Source organism: Agelaius tricolor, unplaced genomic scaffold (genome assembly GCF_023055355.1).
Source record: "Agelaius tricolor isolate 1412-34295 unplaced genomic scaffold, bAgeTri1.0.p SCAF_1, whole genome shotgun sequence".
Taxonomy (NCBI): Eukaryota; Metazoa; Chordata; class Aves; order Passeriformes; family Icteridae; genus Agelaius; species Agelaius tricolor.
Genome location: NW_027269261.1, coordinates 83,328,891 through 83,356,439, shown reverse-complemented (window position 1 = coordinate 83,356,439; position 27,549 = coordinate 83,328,891). Strand labels below are relative to the sequence as shown.

Here is a 27,549-nt window from a genome sequence, read left to right as displayed (position 1 = left end):
CCTTATAAGCAATGAGATACTTCTGAATGAATAGTTAAAAGATTAGCAAATTCTAGGCTAAGGAATGCTGTTGTTTGGACTATATTAAAGTATAGCATGTTTTGTTAAAAAAAAAATTCTTACCACAGCTTTGGCTGAACTTTCCTGCAAATCCCACAATAATATGTTGTTATCAGCCAGTGAAATAATCTTTTTACCATCTCCCATTGGCTCCCACATAACACTGCAAAACAGAAACAGAAAAACAACTCAATGTTAAAATCCATCCGAATTTGAACTAGAAGGCCATTTTAATTCTGTGGATCTAATCTATACCTAAATATGTTAAACCATATTCCTTCTGGTTTCCTTTAGATTAAATCCATCAGATATTTTAAGTCCAAAATCTGCCATTAACTAGCAACTTGTAGCAGTCATTCTGCATACACAGAAATACAACCAGAGACCTTGATGTACACTAATTTTAGAAGGCTTTAGTTTGAAACCTCAGAGTTGTTCATATGGATTGTTATGCATCCTTTTTGAAGGTGCACCAAAAATCATAAGCCTTAGTTCTGATGCAACTTCTTCCAACTCTTCAGTTGTCATCATGACTTAATCAGCATATACTTTTAACCTGTGATTCACTTCATGCTATACAGGAAGGAATGAAAGAAATCAGTCCTCCTCTCTTATTCTGTCTATGAAAAGCAGCATATTTAAGCCAGTCAGGATGGGCAGCTCCACTAACTAACTAGGCACTCTAACCCTAATAAATTTGCTGGAGGTAACAGTAGGATTGAAAGAATACTTGTCATTTTATGAGAATAGGCTTCTATTTTTGTAATTTTCTAACACTTTTGCAACCAAGCTTTGCAGCCTCCTAATAATTTTAGACCAACAATATACCTGAGGGTAGAGATCATAACTTTAGTATCAACAGGTTAACGGAGAAACTTCTTTCCATTTTAAGACTGAACCCTCAGCTATCTAAAAGCATTTGATATGCTGTTTTCATCTTTTGAGCCTAGTTGAAGACTGACTGCTTGAAGTTTCTCAGAAGTTCATGACTAGACCCAAGCTTTTTAGTTTGTTTTGCTTTTTGCGTGAATCAATTCAGTAACTGGATGGTTGGAGACTGAAATGTTATAATTTATGGCTTAAACATCTCCATGAAAGACTTTTGCCTATTACAGCAAAACTGTATAAAAGCTGCAGAGAAAACCACCCAAACCCTGAATGGAGCCTTGGGCTGCATGTTGATGGAGATAAAGTGACTCAGGCCTGGGCTGTGGAAGAAGAACACATTCCCAGAGGGATCAAGCTGGAGACCACAGCCCAGGGCTGTCAGCTGCCAGGCTTGCACAGACCCTCACACCAAAGGGTGGGGGGAGAGAGCCTTTGGGTGTGTGCTGAAGAAACCTCTGGTGAGAGGCAGTGACCGCCCATCCTCCCTGTGCAGAGCTCAGCTGTAGGGCCCCTTCCCCCCAGGAAAGGTGATGGGGGTCTCATGGTCCCCCAAAACCCTCCCAAACACTGCACTAGAGCAGAAACTGAGTGGCAACTTCACGGTTGCTCTTTAAATAATCTATAAACAGAAGACAAGTAATTATATATGTTGTATTTTACCCTGTTTTGTTATCATCTAACTCAGGATGCTCCAATAAAGCTTGCAGCTAGTAGTTTTTAGTATAAAAAAATAAAATTAAATCCTAAAGAGAACATTACCTTAGCAAAAAATAAGAGTATTTAAAATATTCCCTCAAATGCACACATGAAAGGAACCCACTATCTTCTCCCATGCTGCAAAGATAGTTAACACTTTTATCACCAAACATACTGAACTTTTACAAATGAACAATTCAAAGTCCTCCATTATAGACTAAGGAAGAAAAAAAGCAACATGCAAACACTTTCATTGATATGAACTGCAGTTATGCCACAATGTTGGACAAAGCAAGCATTAACTACTGCTTAACTACAATTACAGAAGTGACAACCGCTTATTTCCATAAATAGAAAAATTTTGCTGGACTGAAAACTCTCATGCACTGAAAAATGGAAAATACACCCTTGCATTTGGTAACTCAGCAGACCATCCTGCAGCTTCCATGCAGCCCACCAGAAAAAATCACATATTAAGAACTCAAATATTGTGCCTGCTTTGCATTACAATGATTCCAATTTAAAGATTACTCTTGCTTATCAGATAATCAGGGCATTAATTCTAGGAGACAGGAGATCAGACCAAATACAACCTGGAGCCCACGATCTCGTTCCCTACCCAAGTGGCTCTACAAAACAGCCACATTTCTGAATGAAATCAGTTCTGGCTATTTTACAGTGCATTGAAGTCTGCTGCAGGGAACACAAGTTACACTTCATCTCAAAATTCTCAAACATTGAGATCTAATTCAGAGTCCAACTGAAGATGTGGTGAAACGAGAACCACAGCTTCCTAAAAAAAACTAGAAGGTAAGGTGAACATTTTAGCTAAAAAGCTGCTGATCAGTGAGAATTAAGAAATGAAGGGTTATTTTGGACAAGAATCCCAAAGACAGCTAGGCTTTATTTTGACTCTTGCATTATTATTTTATTTAGAAAAATTAAACTGCTTTACAAATAAAAAAGCATCCTGACGAGGAGGTGCCACAGAAAAATCACTTATTTCTAAAATTTTTTTTATTAAATTATCATATATATGGCACACTATCCATAGAGCAGCTGCTGCCATAGACACCATTTCTATTCTGTTGCTTGAACAGGGCTTAAAAAACTTGCAAAGTGAATATTATGGATGTTTGACACATCAGGAAAGAAACATATAACTGGCTTGTCTGTAGATCAAGTAAAGTGGTCAGCCTAGGAAAAACATTTTTGTAGTACCAGCCTCTGTCAGGAAAACACACAGGTAAAACTCTTGCCCAGCCTTCTGGAGGCCTCAGGATGACTATATTTTTTTCCACATACTAAGGCAAAAATTAAGGGCTGAAACAAACTTATTTGCAAAAACAATCTATGCAGACTTACCTTAAAGAAAAAACATATCCTACTTTTGAGAGGGATACTTTGAGTGTTTTCATAAGGGATTTTTCAAAGATGGAAATATGGATACAGCACATCCTTACTAATTTATACTGTTTGTAACAAACTGCATGGTTGGCCAGGGGAATAATATCCAACAAAGCAGGATATTCCTCTGAGTATATTTCTCCAGTGATTTAAAACACAAGCCTAAGATGATCTAGGTTGCCTAGATCTGCATTGATAGTTGAAGACAATCACCACTCCTTCTGATCAGAAGAACAGAATGCTAAAGTTTTACACAGACCTAGCACAGATGTACCCTCTAACACCTCTAATCCAGCAACTCTTAATTCCGGGGGGATTTGAGGTGAAGAGACTGCAAGAAGCAGCTGGGACTGTAAATGATGTGGTCTCCCTAATTTACCTCTCCATCACCATTGCTAGAGCCTGAACACTGGGATGGATGGACAGTGGGAGGCTGCAGGGCACCCCTTCAGGTCTCACAGACATTTTACCAAATAGACACACTTGATCACAAATGTACAAGGGTCAATTCTTTCATCCAACAGGCATCCAAAAGACATTTCAAAACCCTGAATTTTTAACTACTATGTAAGCAAGTGTCAGTAGCAACATTGCTACATCTATAGTCATCCCAGAATATTGTGCTGGAAAGAATTCTACCCTAAGGGATAAATATTCTAAATAATAAATTCTTAATGGGGCTTTGGAGAGCAAACTGGAGTCTGATACCAAGAAAACAGGGGCACCTGTTCAGTTAGTTCCTCATGAACATTTAAATTTTTCCTGCATAACTGATTTGTTCACAGTTCTGCAACACTGTTTTTCTTTAACATTTCCCACTAACATTTTAAGCAATTCAGTAAGACTGAACATAAAACTATTAGAATAAATAGAATAGTAGTAGAATAAAGAGAAGTATCTATTTCACCTGCAAAATCAGCTGAGGCAGACTTCAACCCTCACTTTTTTAGTGGTATGAAGAGCTTAAGTGACATTTCAAAGAGGAAGAAGACCCCTTTTAAAAACAGCTAAATTTCCTTTCAGTGGGGAAAAATCCCAACTAATTTAGCAGTAAAACTGGGCAATATGGTAAGAGCAGAAACTAAACTATGTTCAAGTTGGGATGGAGAAGTAAAATAGTACTCTATAACCCCCTTTTTTTTAACTTGCAGAGTAACACAATTTGTGCACTATTTTCTGCATCACGATTTATGAATCCAAACTAAACAAAAACAGCTGCAAAGACGTCATAAAAACTAATTTTCATTCAAGCATATGGAATCTATTTAACTTATTAGAAGTTATAAGTTAACTGAATGCATATAGTAAGTTCAAAAAATGACCAAATAACTACTTTTCCCTTTAGTATTTGCTTCAGTGTCAGATTTTAGCTTAACTAAGTTTCCCTCTTCTTTACATGAGTAGAGTCAAATTCTGATTAAAAGCTAACATAATAAACAGGGCATATAATACAAAGTTCTATTGTTTCAGTATCCAATTAATGAATCACATTTATTCCCTAGAAAAAGTGATTACATTGAAGAGCCTAAAGTTTTAAAATTGCACAATACTAAGCACTCAAAATTTCCACAAACATTCAAGGGAATGAAAATGAGAAAATGAGTGTTCTAAATTACTCTTCTGGACTGAGACATATTTTAGAGGATGACAAAAGTAGAAAAGGAAAGAGAAAATGCAAGAAAGACAACTAATGGTTGAACACTGAACACTTGTATTTAAATATAATAAATTATTTTATTTACAATACAGAAGAATCAAAGATTCAAGAGAGCAAAATCCTGGAAAGAATTCAGGATCACACAGAATTATAAAGAGAGCAGAGACAAATACAGTTTAAATTTTACCAGTTTAGAAGGGATCAAAATATAGAGGCCATTATCAGTACTGATAAGCAGCTGTTAAGATAGATTCCCAGTGAAACTTGTCATGTAGCAAGTCAGGCCAAAAAAATTGTCTCTATACTTACTGTAATATCAGAAGTGGCTGATGGAATATGTGGAATGAACCAAGTGTGGAATAATTATTCTTAAATGCTGCCAATTTCAGATATATAATTTTCTGAAATTCTGTTCATCATGTGAAGATACAATTAATATCTACTGGGCAGCTGTTACAACCCCTCCTCCTCACCCAACAAAATAAGAGTTCAGTTTATACACCAGAATATGCAACTGACAGTCCTGACATTCTCAAAGAAACCTCTATACAAATGTCAGAGGGAGCTCTGTCCTCACAATTATATTTCAGGTAGTGGGACATACGAAGTGTTAAAATAAGATTAAAAAACTTATGATTGCATTTATTACGTCTTTGCTATAAAACATATCTAACAGCTACTGTACCACATATTCAAGACCATATGATCCTTCTAAAATTATTGTTACTTTTGGGTTTATATTCATTAGGTTTGGACTGTTAAATTATTTTAGACTTTCTTTATTTTTGAATGAAACCCTAAGGTAGAACTTTTACACATATATCCTGAAGCCTACAGAGGGGTTCTAGAGAAGAAGTAACATCACCAACATCATGACAGGAAAAGAGAAGTGATACCCGAATAACTCATGCAAGTGTTAGAGCTATTAAAAACACCATTCTCGCTTTTGAGTTTCATATTCTCTCACTTCTTGGCTTTTCTGCTTGAAAATGTTTTGGGATGGCTTGATTTTGTGGGCTTTTGGGTTTTTTAAAATAAAGTGAAAGGCGAAAAAAGTAAGTAAAACACTACTGGATTTCAGTCATCTGTCTTCAGGGCATCAATTATGAATGAGCCTAACTTTGATCAGGTGACTGTGTGCATTAATGGAATGAACATGATGAAGCAATAAAATGTTATGTATGACATTTCTACTCAAGTTGAAAGGACTATAAGAGTGAATTTTGTACTTCTGTAAAAAGCCAACCTTAATGAGGCTGATTTGTACTGTGGATGGCCAAGGAAGAGATGGTACTTCTCTGTACTTATTTGGAGACCTTCAATGAAATGCCAAATAAAATCTAAGTATTTAAACTCTGTGGGAACAGCTCATTTATAATAGCTTTCTCCTTTGTGAATTCAAAGTTCTAATTTAATATTTTAGTGATAAACATCCTGGAGTTCTTGAAACATCTGTGACTCTAAAGAATTTGTAATTTCTCTTCCTCTCTACAGTCTCTTAGATATGGTAATATTTGCATGTTCATATCTAGGATTGATTGAGTGGAATACACAAAAAAAAAAAAAAAAAACAAACAACCTGAGCTAGTAGAGCAGCCTAATGAAGTAATCTATCATTATTACTAACATATTCATCCCTTTCAAACAAATTTTTAGCAGCTCTTGTTTTCTACATAGAACATGAATTCCTCACTCCTCACCTTTCAGGCTTCTCAGAATTGAGTCTCCACTTATATTGCCTCTGTAACCTCCATTAATTTTCCTCCCCTTAAGTTGTATTTCACTGTTCATCTAACACTTTTCCCCTTATTTATTTTCATTTTATTCCACATTTACTCCATAGCTCACAATCCAACTTACTTCACTTGTTCCCCTCTCTTTTGAAGTACATAGCTTAGTACTGAACAGGATTTGCCCTATTTTATATCTGCCACCTTTGGAAAGCAAAAAGTAAGATGCTAAGCATTGAGAGGCAAGCCTGCCTCCAGCAGAATCAAGAGAAACTCCCTGCTGTGTTATGAATTCAAGATCTCACAGATTATACTTTCTCTTATGGTCTGTAGTATCTTCTTTCTCCAAGGACTATCCTGTCAAGTCTACTACCAAAAGAGTCTGCAGCAAAACTGAGAGAGAAGTAGAACAGGAGGCTACTATTCTAAATACTAAAATACAAGTCTTCAGGGGTTTACCTGACAAGAATTCTGGGGATTCCTCCAAGCTGCACTCAGAGGAATAATCAAAATCTCATTAACTGCTGTCCCACTTCCTTGGCCTCTCCTATGCAGACAGAACTGCTTCTTGTAAGATATCCAGTGGCAAGTTCCTTTAGTTGAATCTTACAACATTGCAGAGACCAACATGCTTACTGTTATATGGGTTTAACTCTGTATGAATACATACACTTATCTACAAAAGGAATTTATTGAAGAGACTTTTTTTTCTTTTTAAACACACGAATTTCTGTGTGTATCTGGGGTTTTCCACACTGAAAGTAATTCATCCAGGATTTTTGCACTTGAAATCCTTCCATTTTGGCTTACATGAGGAACAGCAGGCAGAGGATGAAAAAATCTTAGGCTAGAATCAAACAGAACAATTAACAGGCCTATTTGTTGGCCTAATTTAAGCATCTGTTTAATTTTCTGAACTCTCTTTATGCCATACAAGAGTTTGAATAAAAATGCTGATGAGTCCCAAATTCAAAGCTTGGAGTCAGTAAACAATCTCAGATACTAAAAATGAAAGGTTATGCTTAATTTTTAAACACAGTAACTCATGCAATCCAGATAAAATGGAACTGTAGAAAACAAATTTCTTTTTCACTTGACTGTAATGTTTTGGATATTAGATTTTTGCCAAAGGTTTTGTCAAGACTAGAAAATTATTTCAATAGATCTTGAGTGGGAAGGGCACAGTGTTCAGTAACACAACAGCAAAGTTTAAGATTTTAGTCACAATTGATTGAAAACCCTCTTTTGGTCTTGCTTCACAAAAGAGAACTGGTATTAAGTATGTCTCCGCTGGTTTTTAGTAAGAAATTTCAGAGAAATTGGAGCACAGAATTCCATAAAGGAGATGAGAAAGGTAAGAAAGTGCAGAATGAGTTCTTAACATCAGTACAGAGTTGAACAAACCCAATTCCTGACACACCAGACCCAGAAAAAAATCCACCCCTTGTGTTTCTTAGTGCATGATACTAGAAACAAAAATCTGTGAGGTAAATTTCAGCTACCAGGCTCACCTTGAAAAAAGCATGATAAGGAAGGAAGCAGAGCATGAGAAAAACTACAAGCGAATAAAGCCCTGAGGAGGGTGGTAGATGCTAGAATACATAACCAGTTGCATGTTCAAGAAAGTTTTGCTTTTTTTCCCGATTTACAATGAAAACTCAATTACTTATGACCTGCAACCAGATCCATAAATCTAATGAAGCATCTGTGCACTGGATACCAAGACACACAAAAAATATCTTGCTACAAGCTGCTATCTGGAGCCACTGTCACAAAGGTCGACACCAACATTACATGCTCTGTCTCTAAACTGTACTGGCAACTCTGCCCACTCTTCCAGGCCCAGCATAGAAAGATATTATAGAAGCCCAGTTTTTTATGTAATCTTTTTTAGCATGCATTCTGACTAATAATAGTCAAAATTAACTTAAAAAATGAAGCCTGTATCAAATCATTCATGGCTGTGTTCGCACTGCTCCAGCATGCTGTGGTATGGTCACATTAAGCTCGGATCCAGCATTCAGCCTCTGGTTTTCCAGGCAAAACACAAGGGTATGTGTGCTCTAATGGCAAGGCAAATGACAGATCCTTCTTACTGCAAGTATATGGTGTAAGACCACCACTGATCTCATAGTGGTTGTGTACACCAGAACACTGGTCTTACATTGTGCTTTGAAAAGTGTTTATACTTTGCATTGACAAAAATGGCTTTTCTGATTCCTATTTGGTTCCAGCAGCAACCAAACCCTTACTGTCTAAGGGCTTCATGTTTTTCTAAACACTTAAGTAGTGTAATACAAAGAATACAAATTGTATTACAATTTGTAATACAAATACCTTGCTATTTGCAGCCAACACACCACTCAGTGGGGTGTGGCCTTTATGTGACACATTTAGCACAAAAGGCCTAATTTACTCATTTTTGAGTTGTGTCCAATATGCGCGAGACGGGAATAGAAAAATCTGCGCTAAAGCAAGATCCTCTAACTCAGCTGTGCTTTCCTGAGATGATGTGAGGAGTACTAATGCCAAGTATTCTCTTTAAACCTTTTATCTCTCTGTAACACTAAACATTTTCAAATCTCCATGCATATATATACACATGCACACAGGTAAAGGGCATTAAATAGCAGTAGATATTTGTAAGCACTAAGTACTGAACAAAATCAGAGAGCAGATGACTGAAAACTGCTCATGAGCATGTTATCAGCTGTTATTAGAGCAAAAAACAAATTCTGGGCATTCATATAATTCACATCCTGACAAAAAGCAGTGATACGCCTCCTATTCCTCCTTTAGTGATCCGGCTACCATACAAAGTTCTGGCATTCCAGCATCAGATAGAAACTGATTATGGAAAATTAAAAGACAAAAAGCACAAAGCCTAAAAGATTAAAACAAACTACAAAACCTTTCCAATTTAGTAGGGAATGTTAATTATCAGAAAGTGTCCACAATTAAAAGTGAAATTAAATAATAAAATAATTACAAGGAGGAGTACTCATATTAAAATATGTAGCAAAGAATTAAAGGATGCTACTATGAAGAAATTTAACACTCAGAAAACCTGTATCTTAGAAAAAAAATCATCTATAAATTTTGAATGCACTTATATGCCCTATCTTCTCAAGACCTGCCTAATAAATAGCATCTTGAATTTACCCTTTTTCTTTGGTTAAAATTTAACCTGCAAGGCTCAAACTAGACATCTGTGGCTAGAAATGAATGCTTAAAACTTATTATATGTCCTGCATCTGGTCAGGAAGCAGTGGGAACATGTCATATACCCACATCCATAAAGCACCAAACTTGCAATAACATCATGGACAAATTTAACTTCCTCTTAAATAACAGAAAGGGGAACAAACTTCTGTAATAACCTCTTGCTGTATTGTAGCTCTCCTTGTCTTGACTTATACAACAGATAAAGAGTAGTTACACAGGCATCATGTAACATAATGAATTCTTATCCTTATGAAACAATAAATTACTCACACTAAATCAGTCGAGTGAAGACTAAAAAAGAAAAACTTACATGCAACATCAAATTTATATTCCAAAAGATTCAAATTCCAAGTATTATACCTTTGTGCAACAAAGGCTTTAGATGGGGGCAGGTGGGGAAAAACACATTCAAGCAGTACACAGGCTGTTACTCCATATGTGTTTGCAGGACTTTAATATATGTTTTAATCTATGAAACATCTGGGACTAAAAATCCAATTTATACCTTTTTTTAAAGATGGAATACTTTTAAGGTGTATAGCATAGTTTCTTCAATATAAATCTGCACAAAACTAACAGCATGGGTCTATCCTTTAGGCTTTTTCTAGAAGTATAAAATATGCAGAATCCTACCAGGCCATATTGCCATGGGCTGTGTTGTCAAGGTGACAGAGTAGCTCCAGGGTTTGAGTGTTGCTTGATGAATCATCAGGGGATTCATGACTGCCTGATTCCAATTCCTTCGGCATCCTCCAAACAGCAGCACATGTCATGACTTTAGTGTCTGAAGCTAAGCAACAGAGAATAATGTCAACAGATCATTGTATGGGAGATGCATTTTGTACACACTGCACCAACATTTACACAAATCTATAAGCAATGCACATCTGCTGTTTGAAATATTTAAAAATCTTATACCAAGATGAATTAAAAGAATGCAGAATGTGGCTACAGAGGCAGACCTCAAGTTAGCAGACAAGGTGCTGCAGAACTCATAATTAGCATGTATTTGACATATGTCTTCCTGAACAAAAGCAAAATTAGGTGCTTATGAAAACTCTTTGGGACGCATGTTTTCCAAGTTTCATTTCCCATACTGATGTTAATGAATATGACAAGTTACATTGCTTGATTCCTTAACAGTAAAGATACAGACATCATTTAAACACTTCTAACAGCTATCTATCTCCAGTTTAATCCAGAGCATTATCTCATATCCTTTACTACCAGCAACTGTTTATTGCAAAATTAGGTTTCCCAAGTAAGTATATGCCTCTAATCCCAGCAAATAAAAATGGCTTCCAAAAGAAACACTGAACTTTCATGCATATAGCAAAGTATTACACTGTATGAAGAACAAGGCAACTGTAGATTGAGGAGAAAATACCATATGATCTGTGCACATATGGCAGTGCCCATCACCCAATATAGCAATTTGTAGCCGTGCAGAATGGGAGGAGACCAGAGCAGCAGTGCATATGTTCACACTGCTCCAGCCACCGGTCCAGGGTTCAGTGAGGATGAACGGGTGCATGCGATCCACTCCAGTGGGAACAAAGGAACCAGCCACGGCCACGGTGAGCAAAAGCAGGGGGAGCAACTGCTGGCTGCAGGATGAGCTACATGAGGAGTCCAGAGGATAAGCAGCAAGAAATGATACATCTTCTCTTCTGAGGTCATTTTACAGGCCTCTATCTCCAAGTACATTTTAGCTGATTTTAGTCAAGAGCGTCTGATTACAGAGCCGTGAGCAAACGCGACCAACTTCATCAGTGGAAAGGAAAGTGGCAGCAGCTGCATGTAACGAGAGTGTTTTCAAGAGGAAGCAAGGACACTGAAAAGGCCTTCTCAGGCTAAAATGATACTAACAGAGGAAAAAAACATGTATTATAAAGGTCACCAATCTAGATATTCTATATGGAAAAAGAGGCAGCCAAACAACACAGAATAGGACAAAAAGTAACTGATACATAGTAAGTCCTGAATACAAGAATGAAGAAATGTTTAAAATGCAGTCATATGAAATTAAAAAAAAAAAGGTTGTTATGTGAAACCTGGAGGGAAAAAAAGGCCATTTCTGCAACAGGAAACAGGGATAGGAGGAAGACTTTATATGAATTCAAAACACACAATCACTGGATATTTGATAGATTGTGCTGAGCACGAATTGTGTGTATGATGCACATAACTGCTCTACAGTTATTTGGATATACAAGTTGAATACAGTAAAAGGAGACCATACATCTAAAGATGATAGAAAATCCCTTATTTATTAACACTTAATTGAACTTTTTCTAATTGTAGAGCATGCTAACTAAACAGCTATTTCTGAATCATTCCAGGCAAATTGTTTACTCTAGATCCACATGCCACTGAGGAAGAGAAGAAAGCAGCAGTGGATGGCACACACAGCGTGCTATGTACACCACGCAAGTAATAAATAACTTAAAGTCCAATATAGCTAAAGAAGGGGAGACTTATCAAACGTTTCACTTCAATGTGACAGACCAGTAATGAACAGTTTCTGGTAGATTATAACTACAAAAAGGTCTGTACCATGCATATAAAGCATTAGCTTTTCCACTATTATCAAGATCATGGCAGAGAATCACAAAAGCAAGTCATGGAAAACAAACTACATGCTCCTCAAGCCATCTTTCCTCTCCAGCACAGCACTGCAAGTCTTAAGAGAACTTTAAAACGTCACGAAGAAACTTAATATTTAGGAAACAGATTAAAAAAAAAATAGTCTGCACAAAAACCACTTTTCAATACACTGATAGGTTCTATCTTCCCCGAGAATTACCTAATAGATATTATCTTTTTCTTTTTAGTTGAAATTTAACCTACAAGGTTTCAACTAGTAATCAGTGGTGAGCCCAATTCTTAAAATTTATGGTACAATCTAGGACATAATTAAAAATTATGAACTAACTGTCACTTCTGAAGTAGTTTGGGGAGGAGGGGTGTAGTTTGGGTTTGCTTGGTTTGGAGGTTTGGTGGGTTTTTTAATGTTTTGGGGGGTGGTTTTTTGTTGCTGCATTTTAGAAGATAGCTAACAAATAGAAATTTTTATGCAGCCAGATTTTTAAAAAGGATAGAGACTGATTTTAAGTATTGTTCACTTTTGATAAATTTAAAATTACTTCTACTAGAACATATGTAAATATAATGAGATTATGAAGGCCATCTTACACAGCAGGTGTCTGAATACAGAAACCAAAAGGGCCCTTTCCATGGGCCCCTTCCTTTTCTCATGTGTGACATGTACAGCAATATCCAACATTGATGCTTCATTATCCTGGTTCAGTTTCAATTCGGATTTCTCATTTCATTTACAAAAATCTGCTGTTATTCCACTTTTCTTAAAATTCTCTGATAATTGTGAAGCTGCCCGTAAAACTTGCATGATCACCTCCTACACCATATCTTTTCTGAAAAGTTACAACAGACCACATTCTTATGGTTTCAACTTCTCCTGCTAGTAGATGGCTAGGTGGTCCCAAAATTATTTCAAACTGTGGTTGGTAAAACATGGAGCAAATGCATTAACATTTCAATGCCCTGCATCTGTTCAAGAAGCAGTGAGAACACGTCATATACACACACCCATAAAGCACCAAACTTGCAAATATACAATGGACAAATTTAGCTTTCTTCTGAATACCAGAAAAGAAAAGGAAACAAATCCCTGTAATAAACTCTGTAGTACTGAGCTCTCTTTGTTGTAAGCAAGAGAAATGAGTAATTACACAGGCACCATATAATATGAATTCTCATCCTTAACAAACAATAAATTACTTCCACGTAGGCCAAATCAGTTGAGGGAAGACTGAAAATCAAAGACTGAAGGGCAACATCAAATTTATATTCCATAGAAAGACTGAAATTACAAGTATTGCTGCTTTGTGGAGTAAAGGTTTTAGATGGAGGAAGGTGGGGAAAAACATTCTCAAGACATCTTTCCTCTAACCACAGCACCACAATCTTAAAGACAGCCTTGAAATGGTATTTTAGCTGGAGTATTAGCTCCTTGCACAATCAGATTTCCAGACTGGAAACCCTAAAACAACTAAACAAGCATCATTTTGAAGACTGAAGGAGGCCAAAGCATGAGTGTATATGTATGTGTGTATATATATAGAGAGAGAGAGAGAAAAATCCCCCAGAAACTTGAGGTGATCCAGTCTCCTTTAACACTTTGGTGGTTTGAAAACTGAAGTACAAGTTGGTGCAGAATTTCGTGCACTTCCATGCCTGTTTTGCTTTACTGTGACTAGTGTGAAGGATAAATTAAATTGCACATCAGAAAGGGATAACACTAAAAGCCAACAAGCACAAAACTTTGACACTCAGCACAGACATTATCCTCTGTTTTCAGCTGGGTTTGATGATGATCAGGGAAAGTGATACACCACTTTCCAGCTGCTGAATGTCCGTCTATCTTGAACAACTGTATGGGCATTGCAAATATTCTAATTTTAAACTTTGGAGAAATTCTGGAATTAGATGCATGGCTGAAATCTGTAGAACAAAGACCTTATTCAGAGCACTACTAACTTCTCCTTGGAAAGTTCTGACACTTCGTTAATTCCCAGATGTGTGAAACCAAAATGGAATTTCCAGAGCCATCCAGACAATTTTAGATATGGCTAGCCTTAAGGAAGGCTTAATTTACTTTTATATAACGAACATTTTAAAATATACCATTTTCTCTCTTGTAAAAGAGAGGGCAAATCTAAGTGCTGAGTGAAAGTGTCACTTTTCTGATAGATGGAGTTTTTTCTGGGTCACAATTCCTCTTAATAGAATAACCACTAGCTACAAACCTACAAACACAAAATCCACGAACACAAACAGGAATTCTCACTATATTGAAATCTAAGTCCCACAACAAGCTCCCCATGGCCACATGAAAAGCTCACTAACAGTATACAGTAATTGTGGCATTACCCATATAGCCTTATTTCCCAAGTGATCATATGAAAATTTAAAAATCCAGTGTTACTAGGTAATTTCACTACCACCTCTGTAGTGCCACTGCTTATCTAGAATGCCTAAAGGCAAAAAGAAACTCCAGGTTTTCCCATCCTTTACTTTCTTCACATCACATTACTGCACATATACATACAAAATGACAATGTTTTTATCTACCTGCTCTCACATTATCTCTTTAAAATGCTAAAAGACAAGTATGAAACTAATATCTAAATGGAAATACCTGTTATTCTGTAAAAGAAAGACAAACAAGGTAAAAACACGGTGTCTCTATGTCGTGCATCTATGCCTTCCTTTAGTTGAAAACCATTTTTTGCATCCCTGCTTCACATTGAAACAAGAATTTTTATTTATGCCACAGCACCAATGCAGAAGAGAACAGATAAGGTTGTGTTGAAGTTTTATCACTGAGTATATTAAGAAAAATGTTACAAGGTTTACTAAGCACTACTGAACTTTCATAGAGAGTAAGTCAAAGGTTTGAAGAAGGATGTCCCACTGTATTCCTCACGCATTGTTCACATTAAATGATCCAGAAATGAGACAATGAACTATTGAATCTTTGTCATATTTATTCATTCTCATTCAAGAGGGGGAAATATTTGTTCCTTCTCATCCCTTATCAAATTCATCACACATCTTCAGTATATCTTTTGCTAGGTACAGCTAAGGATGGAGCTAAATGTACTTGTTCCAGCTGCAACAACCCTCTGTTATGCGCCATTTCCCCAAGTCCACCAATATTATCTCCTGGACAGAGGATAATATCTGCTAGAGTGACTGCAAATAGTTTCATCTACCTAGTTCTGTTGAAATGATCCAGGCTTACAAACAAGCAAGCCAGAATTTAAGGAATAAACAAGTAATCCCATACTTTGGCAGCACTGAATTAGGAAGCAACTACACATTAAACTGGTAGCAATAGGGGTACAGTAATCAAATGTAAAAAATAAACTTTGCTGAGTTCAAACTTTGTTGAGTTCAGCCAAAGCCTAAGAGATAATCATGGCTCTAGAACATGAGGCCATCCTTGGTGCCTACTTTACAAGTTGAGCAAGTGAGAAAACCCGCTACATGAAGAGTGCAATTTGCAAAGGGTCACAACGTGGTCAGTTAATACCATTTTTCCCTGCAGCACCAAAAGGACTTCTCAATGAGGACTATTTCCATGACAATTTTTAGCTTTATACTACTAGCTGGTTCCAACACAGAAAAAAAGCAAAAGCTGTAGATTGGTGGGACATCCCATTTATCTTCATCCCAACACTGTTCCCCTTGGAGAACTGCTCCAATTTAAATTAAGAGTGAGACATAAGCCTGGGGAAAAAATATCTGCCTGAAATTTAAAAATAACAAGATGTTACTGTCCAGAGTTCAAAAAGAAACACTGTAAGGTTAACTACAGGTAGCTGTTACTCCTTGATAAAGTTCCTTCACACACAACAAATCAATTCATGGCACTGCTGCTGCTGCTGCTGAACACGGTGGCCAGCAGACATCCCTTAAAAACTACACAATTGTTTCTGTACAAGATGCAAAAATAAACATCTGTGGATATAAGAACACTGCTGATTCCAGATGCAATACAGTTGTTCAGGACACTGAAAGTCATTCCTGCTGTTGTAGAAAACTACAATTTTTTAATGAACTGGTAGTTTTTAAAGCTAGAAGGGATGGCCTGTGTACTTCACATCGCTCTTGATTTCGCATCAGAATTCCTACAGTTGAAGACATGCAGAATGAAAGAAGTGAGCTTTGTCACATTTCCAGACTTAGACAGACAAATTTAAAATTTCAAGTAATTCAGAATTCTTATAAAGATTCTTCAGAAAATGCCACAGACTGCAAAACTACAAAGAATGCAACTGAACATCAGATACAATAAAATCTGTTTATACAGTCTTCTTAATTTATTCTCTTTAATAAATAACAGTTTTTAAAAGGACTTAACATGCAACCTCAGTAAACACACTAAGTAAACACACTAAGAAACCAACTTAGTGTGATATCTGGACCACTGATGCAGTACATCAGAAAAGCCAAACAAGAAATACACAGTCTAATTTGTCCCCAGGGCAAACCAAAAAAATCCTCAACAGAACAAAACACAAAAACCTTACCTGAACATACTTTAGAGAGACTTTCATCAAATGTTACTAAAATAAATACAAAATACAAAACATTCAAATAATATATGGAATATAAAAACCAAATCCTCAATGGAAGTGCGGATACTAATCAATATTCTGCAGTTTCAGCAAATGAGGACGGAGTGCATTCAGAAACACACCAAATCTGTTCTCCTTCCTGTTTCAGGTGTGGACAGATGCATATTTAGGACTTGCTAAAAGTCAGTATTATTGTTCACCATGTTCACTCCCTAGAGCTGCTTCTGCAAAAGGGAAGCTATCTTTGGAAGTAAATACAGATATTAGAAAAAGATAAAGAAGAAACTTATTTTAAGAGGAGTAATTAAAAATAATCTTTATTATTTCACAACAAAGTTTAAAACAGTATTTTAAGAAGTTAGCATCCCTCTTAAGCAAAGTGTTAAGTGGATATTACTATAATTTAAAAGAAGTACAAGAAAAGAGTTCAATGGACATTTACAAACACTACCACCTGCCCCTCCCACCCCTCCACTCTTATCCAACATATTCAAGTGGATCTTAATCCCAATTATACAGGTCCACACTGGACAATGTTACAGTTCACTATTGCTCAGTCATCCACCTTTCATGCTTCTGGCATCACTTGCTGAATAAAGCCCACCATGCTGCTCAGTCCTGACCTGTCAGAAGCTTCCAGCAAACCATATATAGGTTCTTCATAGCCATATCATTTCACATACCACTTTAATCTTCATGGTCAAACATTCTTTATGGTCTTTGTTAATGAAAAACATGATCTATCACCCTTGATTGCTCTTCCTTCTCCCGAAATTCAAGCCAATTACTGCTAGCCTCCCCGTCTCTTTTTGAATAATTCTAAAAGATATTTTATATGTACATCGGTAATTTAATATTTTAAAGTTAATTCTTGATCACCAATAGCTATACACACCTGACTGAACTATCTACAGGAACAATGTTTTCATATTACTTTTTGCTGTCACTCTACTTCATTCGCCTGTGTTTAACCTTGAAACCTGAATGACAGTGCTTCCTACATCACTGCCTGCAGACATTCACACTAATGCTGGAGGAGCTGAAGTACCAGTGCCTGACTGGGTTTGCTTTTTGATCAGCTCAGGTGGTGCAAAGCCAGCTGTCTGCAGTGATTCTGTTGCCCAGGGAACAACAACTGAAGTGTGTACTTCCTAAATCTGCACAGGAGGCCCTTCTGCAGCATTGCCACAGCAGCTCGTGCTGTGCAAGGCTGAAGTGGTGAAGCTGCTATAGCTACAGCCCAGCTGGTGCCCATTAGTGCTCTCAGTATGACAGGAACAAGCAGCTAGTGCTCAGAACCCTCCTCCCTTCCACTGACAAACAGTTAGCACTCTTCCTTATCAATCAATGTGAACGTGCTTCTTCAAGTTTAATAGAATTAAGAAATAAAAACAAAATTACTCAGGTATGCATATTTTGTTTTAGAAAAATTATATGCCTTTCAGCATTTTTAATCAATTATTAAAAAAACCCCTGTATTCTGTTTATTCAACATCATGTCCTTCACAAGCAAAAAAAGATGGAAAATAGACCATTTGTTTTCTGGGTTAATAACTTCATCTTTTGTTCTAAAAGCCGGTGTAGTCCTTGATTTTACTTTTTTTTCTGAAATACAGAGGGTGAGATATATGTAGGAATAATGAGCCACAAGGAGTTTAATTTTTCTTTCCATAATTTAAATGCACTTTTTAGCTACCAAAAACCAGACACTGATTTTCAAAAAAACCCACCAAACAAAACAAAAACAAAACAAACCCACAAAACATGGAAGCACAGCAGCTCACTCTTTATCCTAACAGTAATATATGTTTGCATTGTATATACAGATGCTCAAGGAAGTTTTAAAAACCTCACCTGCTGCACACTAACGCAGCTAGAACGATCTAAGAGTGTGCAAAGACACGGGGTATGACATGGAGAGACAGGTAAACCCATCATTTTCTATGGAAGAACAGGAGACAGTGTGCAGAAAGCAGGCAGCCAAACTGGAAAAGGCATAAATTGCACTTTTTAATAGTCTGATACTTCTTATGCTATCCCAAGGTGATTTGAGATAATGTTTCAGCACAGTTCTTTTTTGCTGATATACTCTGCAGACATACACCTGTTTGAGGGAGGTCAAAATTTACTGATTGCACTTTGGGAACTGCCATACAGGGACAGCCCAAGCAAAGAACTGCAGTCATTGCTATACCAGTGAGCTGAACTCTGGTCTTCAGGCAGAATTTGGGTGCAATAATGTAAAAGCTGCAAAAACAGTGAGAACCACACAAGCAAAAAGGCATTGGCTAGCCATAGAAAATAATTTGTGAGATTTAACTCTGTGCTGAGGAAAGCTGCACAGTACACCAATAAAACTTAATGAGGGATATTTACATGTTGGCTTCTATCATCAGAAAGGGGAGCAGAGCTGAACAGCGCTGTCCACGTTGCTACTTTTACACACACAACAGTTGTCTCATGGAGGTACCATGGCAGCTGTCAGTGAGATAAGGTGAAATGAAACCAATACACTTAAATTCCACTTGATATTTCATAAAGTATTAAAAACTGCACTCTTTAACAAGTTGATGGGAAGATCAATCATCCCCCTGCTGAATTGGGACCTTTATAGACAGTGACATATTCAAGAGTACATCTATATAACCTCAAGCATTACCATTTTACTCCTTGGGAGTTCCAAAGACAAATATAACTTTTGCAGCAAGTCTGCCTCAAGCAGGACAAATGCCACTCCATCCAATATCAGCAGTTTGCATGGCTGCCTCAAGCTTGAGGAACCAAGTTCTAACCACTAGCTCAATTGGAAAAGGTAGGTTCACCACCCCTTACATCAGCCTTCCATGGTCTCCACTTGGTACTTCCCCTCAACAGAACTCCAGATGTGTGCCCACAACCAGCAGACACAAAATTTCTCCCAGCAATAACTTGGGATTCAAAGCTTAGATCTTGGAATCATAATCTGCTTGTATCTTTACATTAACCAGACAGTTTGGGAATCTAGCTCACACATCAAGGAAAAGTACTTAATGGAAGAAAATAATTACAAACAACTACTAGCTAGATACATTATTTTGAGATACACTCAGTTTTCTGTTCATTAGGACAGTTACAAGTGCTACAATAAGAAAGGTATTCTTACTAATACAAGAGTAAGTTGTGGTTGGGATTTTTCTTAGTTCAAGGTATCAACAACTAGCACATCCAAAAAGTTTAAATAAAAAGACTAAATATTTCCCTACTCTAGTCAGTAGTTTTCTCAACTTGGGGCATTCAAACAATACCTCATGTTGTTAGTTGGCTGCTAATAACTATGCAGTTCTCATTTGTTTACACCTTAGAAACACTCACAGGAGAGAAACCCCATGGCATTTTTTTATTGAACTCAAGTGGAGAAAGATATATGGCTCCTGCCTAAAAGGTTTATAATCTAAGAAAAGTAATTATGAAAACATAACCAAATAGAAACAAACCCAGAAATACCTTGGTGGTCAAATCTTCAGCTCAGGGATGGGATACAATTCCTTTGACCAAGTACCTCTTGTGTTTATGTCAAATGCAGTCTTACTGGTGTGTACAATCTCGCTGGGATTAGAGGTATGGAACTTTAGGAGGGATGGATCAGGAAGGTGAGAGGGGAGAATCACCCTTTATAAACATCAGGAACTAGAGTGCACGGAGCTCCCAGCTCAAATGAGAGATTATGGTTTAGGATTAGAAGGTACCAAAGTGGCAAAACGCAGTTGGCGTCTGCTAGAAGGATGAAACAAAGGATAACACCATCTTCTGACAATGAGAAGGAGTTTCCTTTGTCCTTGTGTAGGACTTTAATAAGCTCAGTGTCTAGCAGACAGGTCTTTGCTATCCTCAGGATTAAGGGATCCCAGGCTGCCAAGACCAGTGGAAAAGTCAAGTTCAGGAATATTTAAAGAACTTGGATCCTAGTAATGCATCCACAAGAACTGAGGAATGGCCAATATATTTATGAGGCCAGTTTCAATTAACTCTGAAAGGTCATGGTGCTGGAGAGAGGTTCCTAAGGACTTTGAGAAAGTAAATGGCATTCCTATATTTAAAATGAGCAAGAAGGATCTACACTAGTCAGTCTCTCCTTAGTCCCCAGGAAGGTGACAGACCAAGAGAATCTGAAAAACATTTCTAAACATGAGGTGACTGGGACTACTCAGTACAGATTTATGAAGGACATGTCAGACCTCATGTCTGACAAATATGATTGCATTCTGCAGCGAAAATTAAATTAAAAACAGGCTTGGTAAAAATGGGGAAAGCAGTTGATGTTATTTACCTTTAACAAGTCTTTGGCCCACAACATCCTCACAGACAAACTAAAGGATGGGAAGGCTGGGTTCAAAACTGGTTGAACTGTAATTCTCAAAGCGTTGTGGTCAGTGGCATAAAAGTCATCTGGAGCCAGTCACTACTGGTATGTCTCTGGAGCTGGCAGTGTGGCCAGCACTGTTCAGCATCATCATTAATAACCTCAGGGAATATCAGAGGGACAGAAACAGGCTGGAAAAACAAACCAACAGGTACCTCAAAGTTCAACAATGCTCTGCAGAAAGGGCCCTGAAGGTCATGGTGACAGCAATTTGAGCATAAGGAACAGTGGAGAAGTGCTGTTAGTCTACTAGATGGCATGTGCACCCACAGTGGATATCATAAAACTGTGCTGAGCTGCAAAATAGTCTTCACAATATCAAAAAAGACAAAAATATTAACCCCAAATTCTCATACCTCCTGTAGCTGTCACTCAAATTGCTGCAGTAGCAGAAATGTCCTAAGTTTTATGTCTAATGGTCAGAAACATTGATGCTTGCTTGATGACACACACATAAAAAACCTACCCCATACAAACAAAAGAATTAAGGCTGTGAACTATCACCTAGAATCAGGAGAAAAATCTCAAACCAAAATAGTTCTCAAAACATTTTAACATGGCTTCATAAGAGGATATGAAGATAATAGAATATGCTACAGAATTTACATCATAATATAACTACAATAACTCAAGATTTGCTACTTTATAAAAAATGTATCATTTTTATAACTATTTCAGATATTGCTAGCACTTGAATTGTGATGTTGGTAAGTCAGCAAGAGGGGGAAAAAAAGATTAAATAAGAAAAAATCTTTATCACTCTCTTAAGGGTATGAAGCAAGAGATACTCCCTTGGCCTCTCCAGTTTTCCAAGAAGGATGGGATAATGGAAAATGAAAGCAGGCTATCTTTTCATGGTAGAAAGAGCATCTCAAAACATGGAATGCAAAAAAACTGAGGTTACAAAATGTCTTAACATTTACTGGAAGGAACTTGCAGAGTATATTTGGCTTCACTTGCATTATTTGGGAATAACTGTGAAATCTAATACAAAACTAGTCTAATACAGAGAAAAGCAAGCCTTTAACTTTCACTTATGCAACAAAATCATTGCACAAGGATACCTAAACACAAACTCTAGGAATTTACATGTTTCTACAAAATGTTATTTACTGTAACAATAGCATTTACTGGAGATGGGAAAAGAACACATTCTCTTGCAGTCTTCTATATTAGTTAATATCAATATTTGAAAATAAGTTTTAAAACTATTTTGAATTAGAGACAAAAAAACACTTCTTTTGTTCTAAGTGAAAAAATAATTTAAAAAGGGGAAGAGAATTAAACCTTCTAAAAGTGAAAGAGAGAGCAGTCTGATCATTCAAGAGATTATCCCTCAATGACAGCACTAATTCAGAAGCATTTTATCCATTTTCTGCATTTAAAGCATTGTTTTCAATATCATGACCACTCTGTTATACTTGAATTTCTGTCATTTTCTCTCCTCCCTCTTCTGACACTCATTTTCTTTTGCTTCATACAAAAAATGTTGCAATTATCCTGATAATCGCTGTCAAATAAAGATGAGATCCTAAATCAAGGGATAACAAGGATCTGTGCTTCAAGTTAATTATATTATACATGGCCCATGGTCCCCCAGCTCTTACACTTTTCACTGTGCATCTGCTCTTGCACACTGGCTGAGACACTACTGAGCTACCTAGAGCATGTGAGGCTTACATGCAGGTGAGGTTATAGCACAGACTACGAAACGACAGCTACGTAACCTCTCATCTGGACAAAACTCAGTGTACATCTATGCACAGAGGCCTTCAAATTTGAACAGAATTAACATGGAACAGTTTCTCAAGCTGTTCATCACTTGTGGAGCTTTTTTCATCACGTGGATCAGACAGGAAACCATTTCATTTAAAAGCTTACTGCAAACTACTTGTAAAGAAACACTCAAATTACATATAGCAGCTAGAATTCCTAGGAAAAAAAACATTAAAAGAACATTAGGAACGCCAAGGACATTTATTTCTTCATTCAAACTATGGGAATAAATCTTCTGTACATCCTACCACTACTGCTGAGAAGAGGAAATATTTAAAGACACATTCCACTTCTGTGCCCATTTTAATGGCTCTAACGTATCCCATGGCTGTATCAATGATTTCCCCACACAGAGTGCTTTCATTACAGCAAGGCAAAAGTGTCACCTGCTGTCTTCAATACTAAGCAGATGAAGCATCACCAGCAGCATTATTTCCAGTATCCTTGCTGATAAATTTTCTCTGCAGAATTTTTTTTTTTAATACATGAGTTCACTGTGTGTAAGTGTAATGCACCAGACAGCCATAACTCATTGTAGATTTATTGTTTTGAAATAATGGATTTTAAAGGCAAACTATTTTCAACAAAATTAAATACCAGTTTTGTGTTTGTAAGCTCTGAATCCAGAAATGCAAGCTATTTGTATGAAGTTTTCATAACCACTGCACCAGGGCACCTATCTTGTTTGAAAAAATCCAAGTGAAAACCAGGATGTGTGCACACAGATGTCTGCCTGCATGAGGAAATTTGCAGGTAACAGCTTTGTCCAGTCACACTTCCTTTTGCCCTCTGGTGGCCTTGTATGTCCCTACATGAAACAGAAGTGCAGATCCTATTTTTGTAGGAGTTTAAAAATACATTTGAACTGGGACAATAAATGTGTTTCCACATGTGTTTCCATAGATTTGAATAAGAATTTGAATTCTTAGGAGAAGCAGGGGCAAGCACAAATACAAAAGATGACAGCAACATAGAAACTTACTAATTATGCTTTTAAATTTAGATTAGATAAAGAGTCTGCTTTTAAATTTAGTTTTACCTCTTCCTAGTGAAAGGAATTAATCTAGCTTTATCTCATTTAAAACAAAGATATATCTGAAAGGCTGAAGTTAAAACCAGAGGAAGCATTCCACTGTGAGCTCCTGAAACAGCATTATTAGTGTAATAGTGTCAACTACCTCGTCTTGCAGACCTGACAGTTTCAGGTAATTTCATGCAATGGAAAGGGTGAGAATAGGAGGACTCAAAAGATGAGCTTCTCTGTTTACAAAAGTTAGTTAATGCACGTAGAGAAAAACAGTTCAAGCCATCCCAACAGGATGCTGTACTCTAAAGTGGTAGTTACAGTTCAGGAAAAAGCTCTTTATATCAAGACTGACAGTCTTCTGGGCCTTGTGTGCAGCAGTAGATGAGGAAGTCAGCAAACCATCAGCATCCTTACAAAGGGCACTGAGAATAAAAGAGAAGTGATTGTTTCACAGCCCCATGAAAACCTGATAAGCCTTTCTATGAACTCAGAAATCACCAAGGTGGCAAACAACTCCAGCTCATGATCTGATTTGGTACCTGAAAGCAGATAGAAAAGAAGTGCCTTCTTCAGAAGAAAGAACTAGTATGAATTGAGACAATTATCATCGCTAGAAACTTAATTTTTCCTCAATGAATGCGTGCACCTAATACCCAGTAATTAAACATTCTCTTCAAATTGAGCAGCATGAAGGTTTCACTTAAATTCATCAAGATTCTTTAAGAAGAACCTCCACAACAGCTACTAATCCTTATCACAACAAAACCACCCCATAGCACCAGACACTGTAAAAATGCTACACCAAAAAGGATAACTGTTTCAAAATATCCTCTTCTCTAGAAGGCTGAAATTATCTCTAAAACAGTTACTCAATTTTGTGGAATAAGCCACACAACAGGATCAGTGTATTATTGAGATCAGCAGAACAGAAATTCTTGACCAGATCTTCATACCGTAATTTATTTCATATACACCTTTATCACATCTTTCATCTAATTTCTGAAGTACTTGCATGTTTCTCTTCAATACATTCTCCAAAACAGTCTCTGTATTTTATAGAAGTCTGCAGTGGAGAACTATGACAGGTATTTATTTTTTTGACAACTTGCTTAAAATAATGTCAGGTACAGGTCTCCAGCCCTGAGGCCAGAAAGCACAATCAAATGAAATTTTTTGGAGGCTAAGTTAAAAGAAGGAGGCTACACTCCAACTACTCATTAATTTCTTGGACTACATCTGGGCATCATTGTCTGTAACTTGGCCCACACCAAAACTGCTCAGGGAGCACCCTCACAGTTTAACAGTAGGCTCTACTGCAAGTCAGTCCCTAGGTCAATACCATGGCCCTGTTCCAAGTTATTAGAATACATATATTACCTTACAGTAGTCTAATATCCTGAGATTATTTATTTTACTCTACAGGTTACAATTTCCAGCAAAAAATTTCATTATAACAATATTACTGTAAAAAAACAACCAAGCAAATAAAAAAAAAACCCAAAAACCAAACCAACAAACATGCAGCTGATTGATACCAAAACCTGATTATTCACCATTAAAACTTGCACAGCCAGCAGGTTCTATCCCTCACAAACTAGCAGGTAAGGCTTGTTTTCTTAAATTGTTTTCAGTGCTGATACAGCTCACACACACACTTTTCACATCAGCTTCCACCCTACCTGACATCATTAGAGTAAATCATTCCAAACATCAGACTTTAATGCTGTTATTTTTATCACCTATACTGTGACATACTAATTTTCAGGTTTTCAATTCATGTTTTCAACATAAAAGTACTCTTGTGGTCGTGAAAATACCCTTGCAACCCAATTTACAATTGCATAAACAATCAGCATAACCATTCTGTTCAGTTTGCTGGCACAGTTTAAAACAGCTGAAAGAGAAGCTGAAGCCTCTAGACCATTGTTTGTCTTACAGCAACAAAATTAAAAGTTAGATCCAACAGTATGGATCTAACATCTTGGCAAATTATTTCATCAATCCTTTCAGTAAATGCCACAGAAAGGAAGAAAAACAGGAAAATAGCAGAAGTTGCCACAGATAAAGAAGAAACAAAATGCAAAACAAGAAATGCTAATCAAAAACCAAAACATGCAGACATTTAACCACAACAATAGTTTTTTGTATGGACAGACAATCTCTGCTAACACCTAAGGGTGTTATCTCTAACATTTCTCAAGCCTCCCAACTGACTGACTGCCCAAAAGCTATTTTACCATGTCACACTTCTTTGTGTTTTCACATATCCCTTAGTTGTTTTGGGGATCTCCTTATTTCTCCAACTCTACCATTGCCTCAATTTCCTCACTTTGTCTTTCAGCAAGCATTTCCCCTATTAGAGCTGTGAGAGCAACAGTACAATTGTCTACAATTATGTTGTGAGACATGGTCCTTCACTCTTGCCCCTCCAAGCACATCTTTCTCCTGCACCCAGGGTAGCTGCATGCAATCACATCCCAAAAATTCACCTCTGCAATGATGGAGACCACTACCCAGGTCCAACTGGAGATTCAGCAGGCAAACTGTTTTCCACCTACACAGAGCTTTCATTCTGGATCATTTTTCTATTTCCTCCCCTTCATCTCCCCATCATGTCATGCAAACCCACCAGCAGTTTGCCTTAACCCTTGACTTCCCAAACAATTTTACCATTGCTAAGTTTCTGTAGAACGTGTAACAGAACACAGTAACTGCCCAAGTAGCTGGCCATTATGCAGTATCAAAATCCAAACAAACCACTAGTTTCTTTGCTGACATGCTAAATAGATTCATCTGCATCTCAGAGCAATGCACAAATCTAGCTTATACGATATAATGAAAGCTATATTCAGATTTTGCAAATAATGCTGTATAAGCTATAATTATATTTATAAAACATTATTTTAGAATGACAGCTTTCCCAAAATTCATCACCATGATCATTCATTTCAACCTCTTTACTTAGTATTCTGGTCCACAGAGACCAGATCCAAGACTCGCTCGAGAAGGAGCTATCCATTGCTGGCAAACTGGCAAATGGCTGTAGAACTCTTTAAACAGCTTACAGAAAAATCTCCCTGAATTCCCCATTCCTTTAATGATGTAGCTGCAGTTTACTTTAAAGGTCCACAGGAAATAGTCTGCCTCCATTTTAACAATATCCCAAAACAGCAGGTGAGGGACAGGGAGGGATGTATAAACAAGGCAACAGATTAAAAATAAGTTCTGTATTAAACAAAGCAAATTCAAGGCATGACTCCCCCAGCTCCCAAAGCCACATAAAACCTGCACCCACCACTGCACATCTACCTAAATTGGAAATTCTTCAAACACCTCATAACAGTGTATGATAAGCTGGAATGAAAAAAAGGGCATCATCAATATATTTCAAAGTATTACCCAACATCATATTAATCATTGTATCAGCGCAGGGATCCAAATTTTTTTGGCTATTTCTAGAGCTGAGGCTTCCATCACCTACTTTACATACAAAAATTATTAAATACACCCTAGCCCAT

The 27,549-nt window shown here is 37.1% G+C and overlaps 1 protein-coding gene across 1 annotated transcript in view; it reads right to left on the bottom strand.

Annotated features, from left to right (window-relative positions):
• Nucleotides 1–27,549, bottom strand: part of EIPR1 (EARP complex and GARP complex interacting protein 1) — a 74,042-nt gene that overhangs the window by 27,142 nt on the left and 19,351 nt on the right. Inside the window, exons 4-5 of the mRNA XM_071441410.1 lie at nucleotides 10,297–10,453; nucleotides 124–223 (exon numbers count right to left, since the gene is read on the bottom strand). Coding sequence (XP_071297511.1) covers nucleotides 124–223; nucleotides 10,297–10,453 — 257 coding nt within the window. The remainder of the gene's footprint in view (nucleotides 1–123; nucleotides 224–10,296; nucleotides 10,454–27,549) is intronic.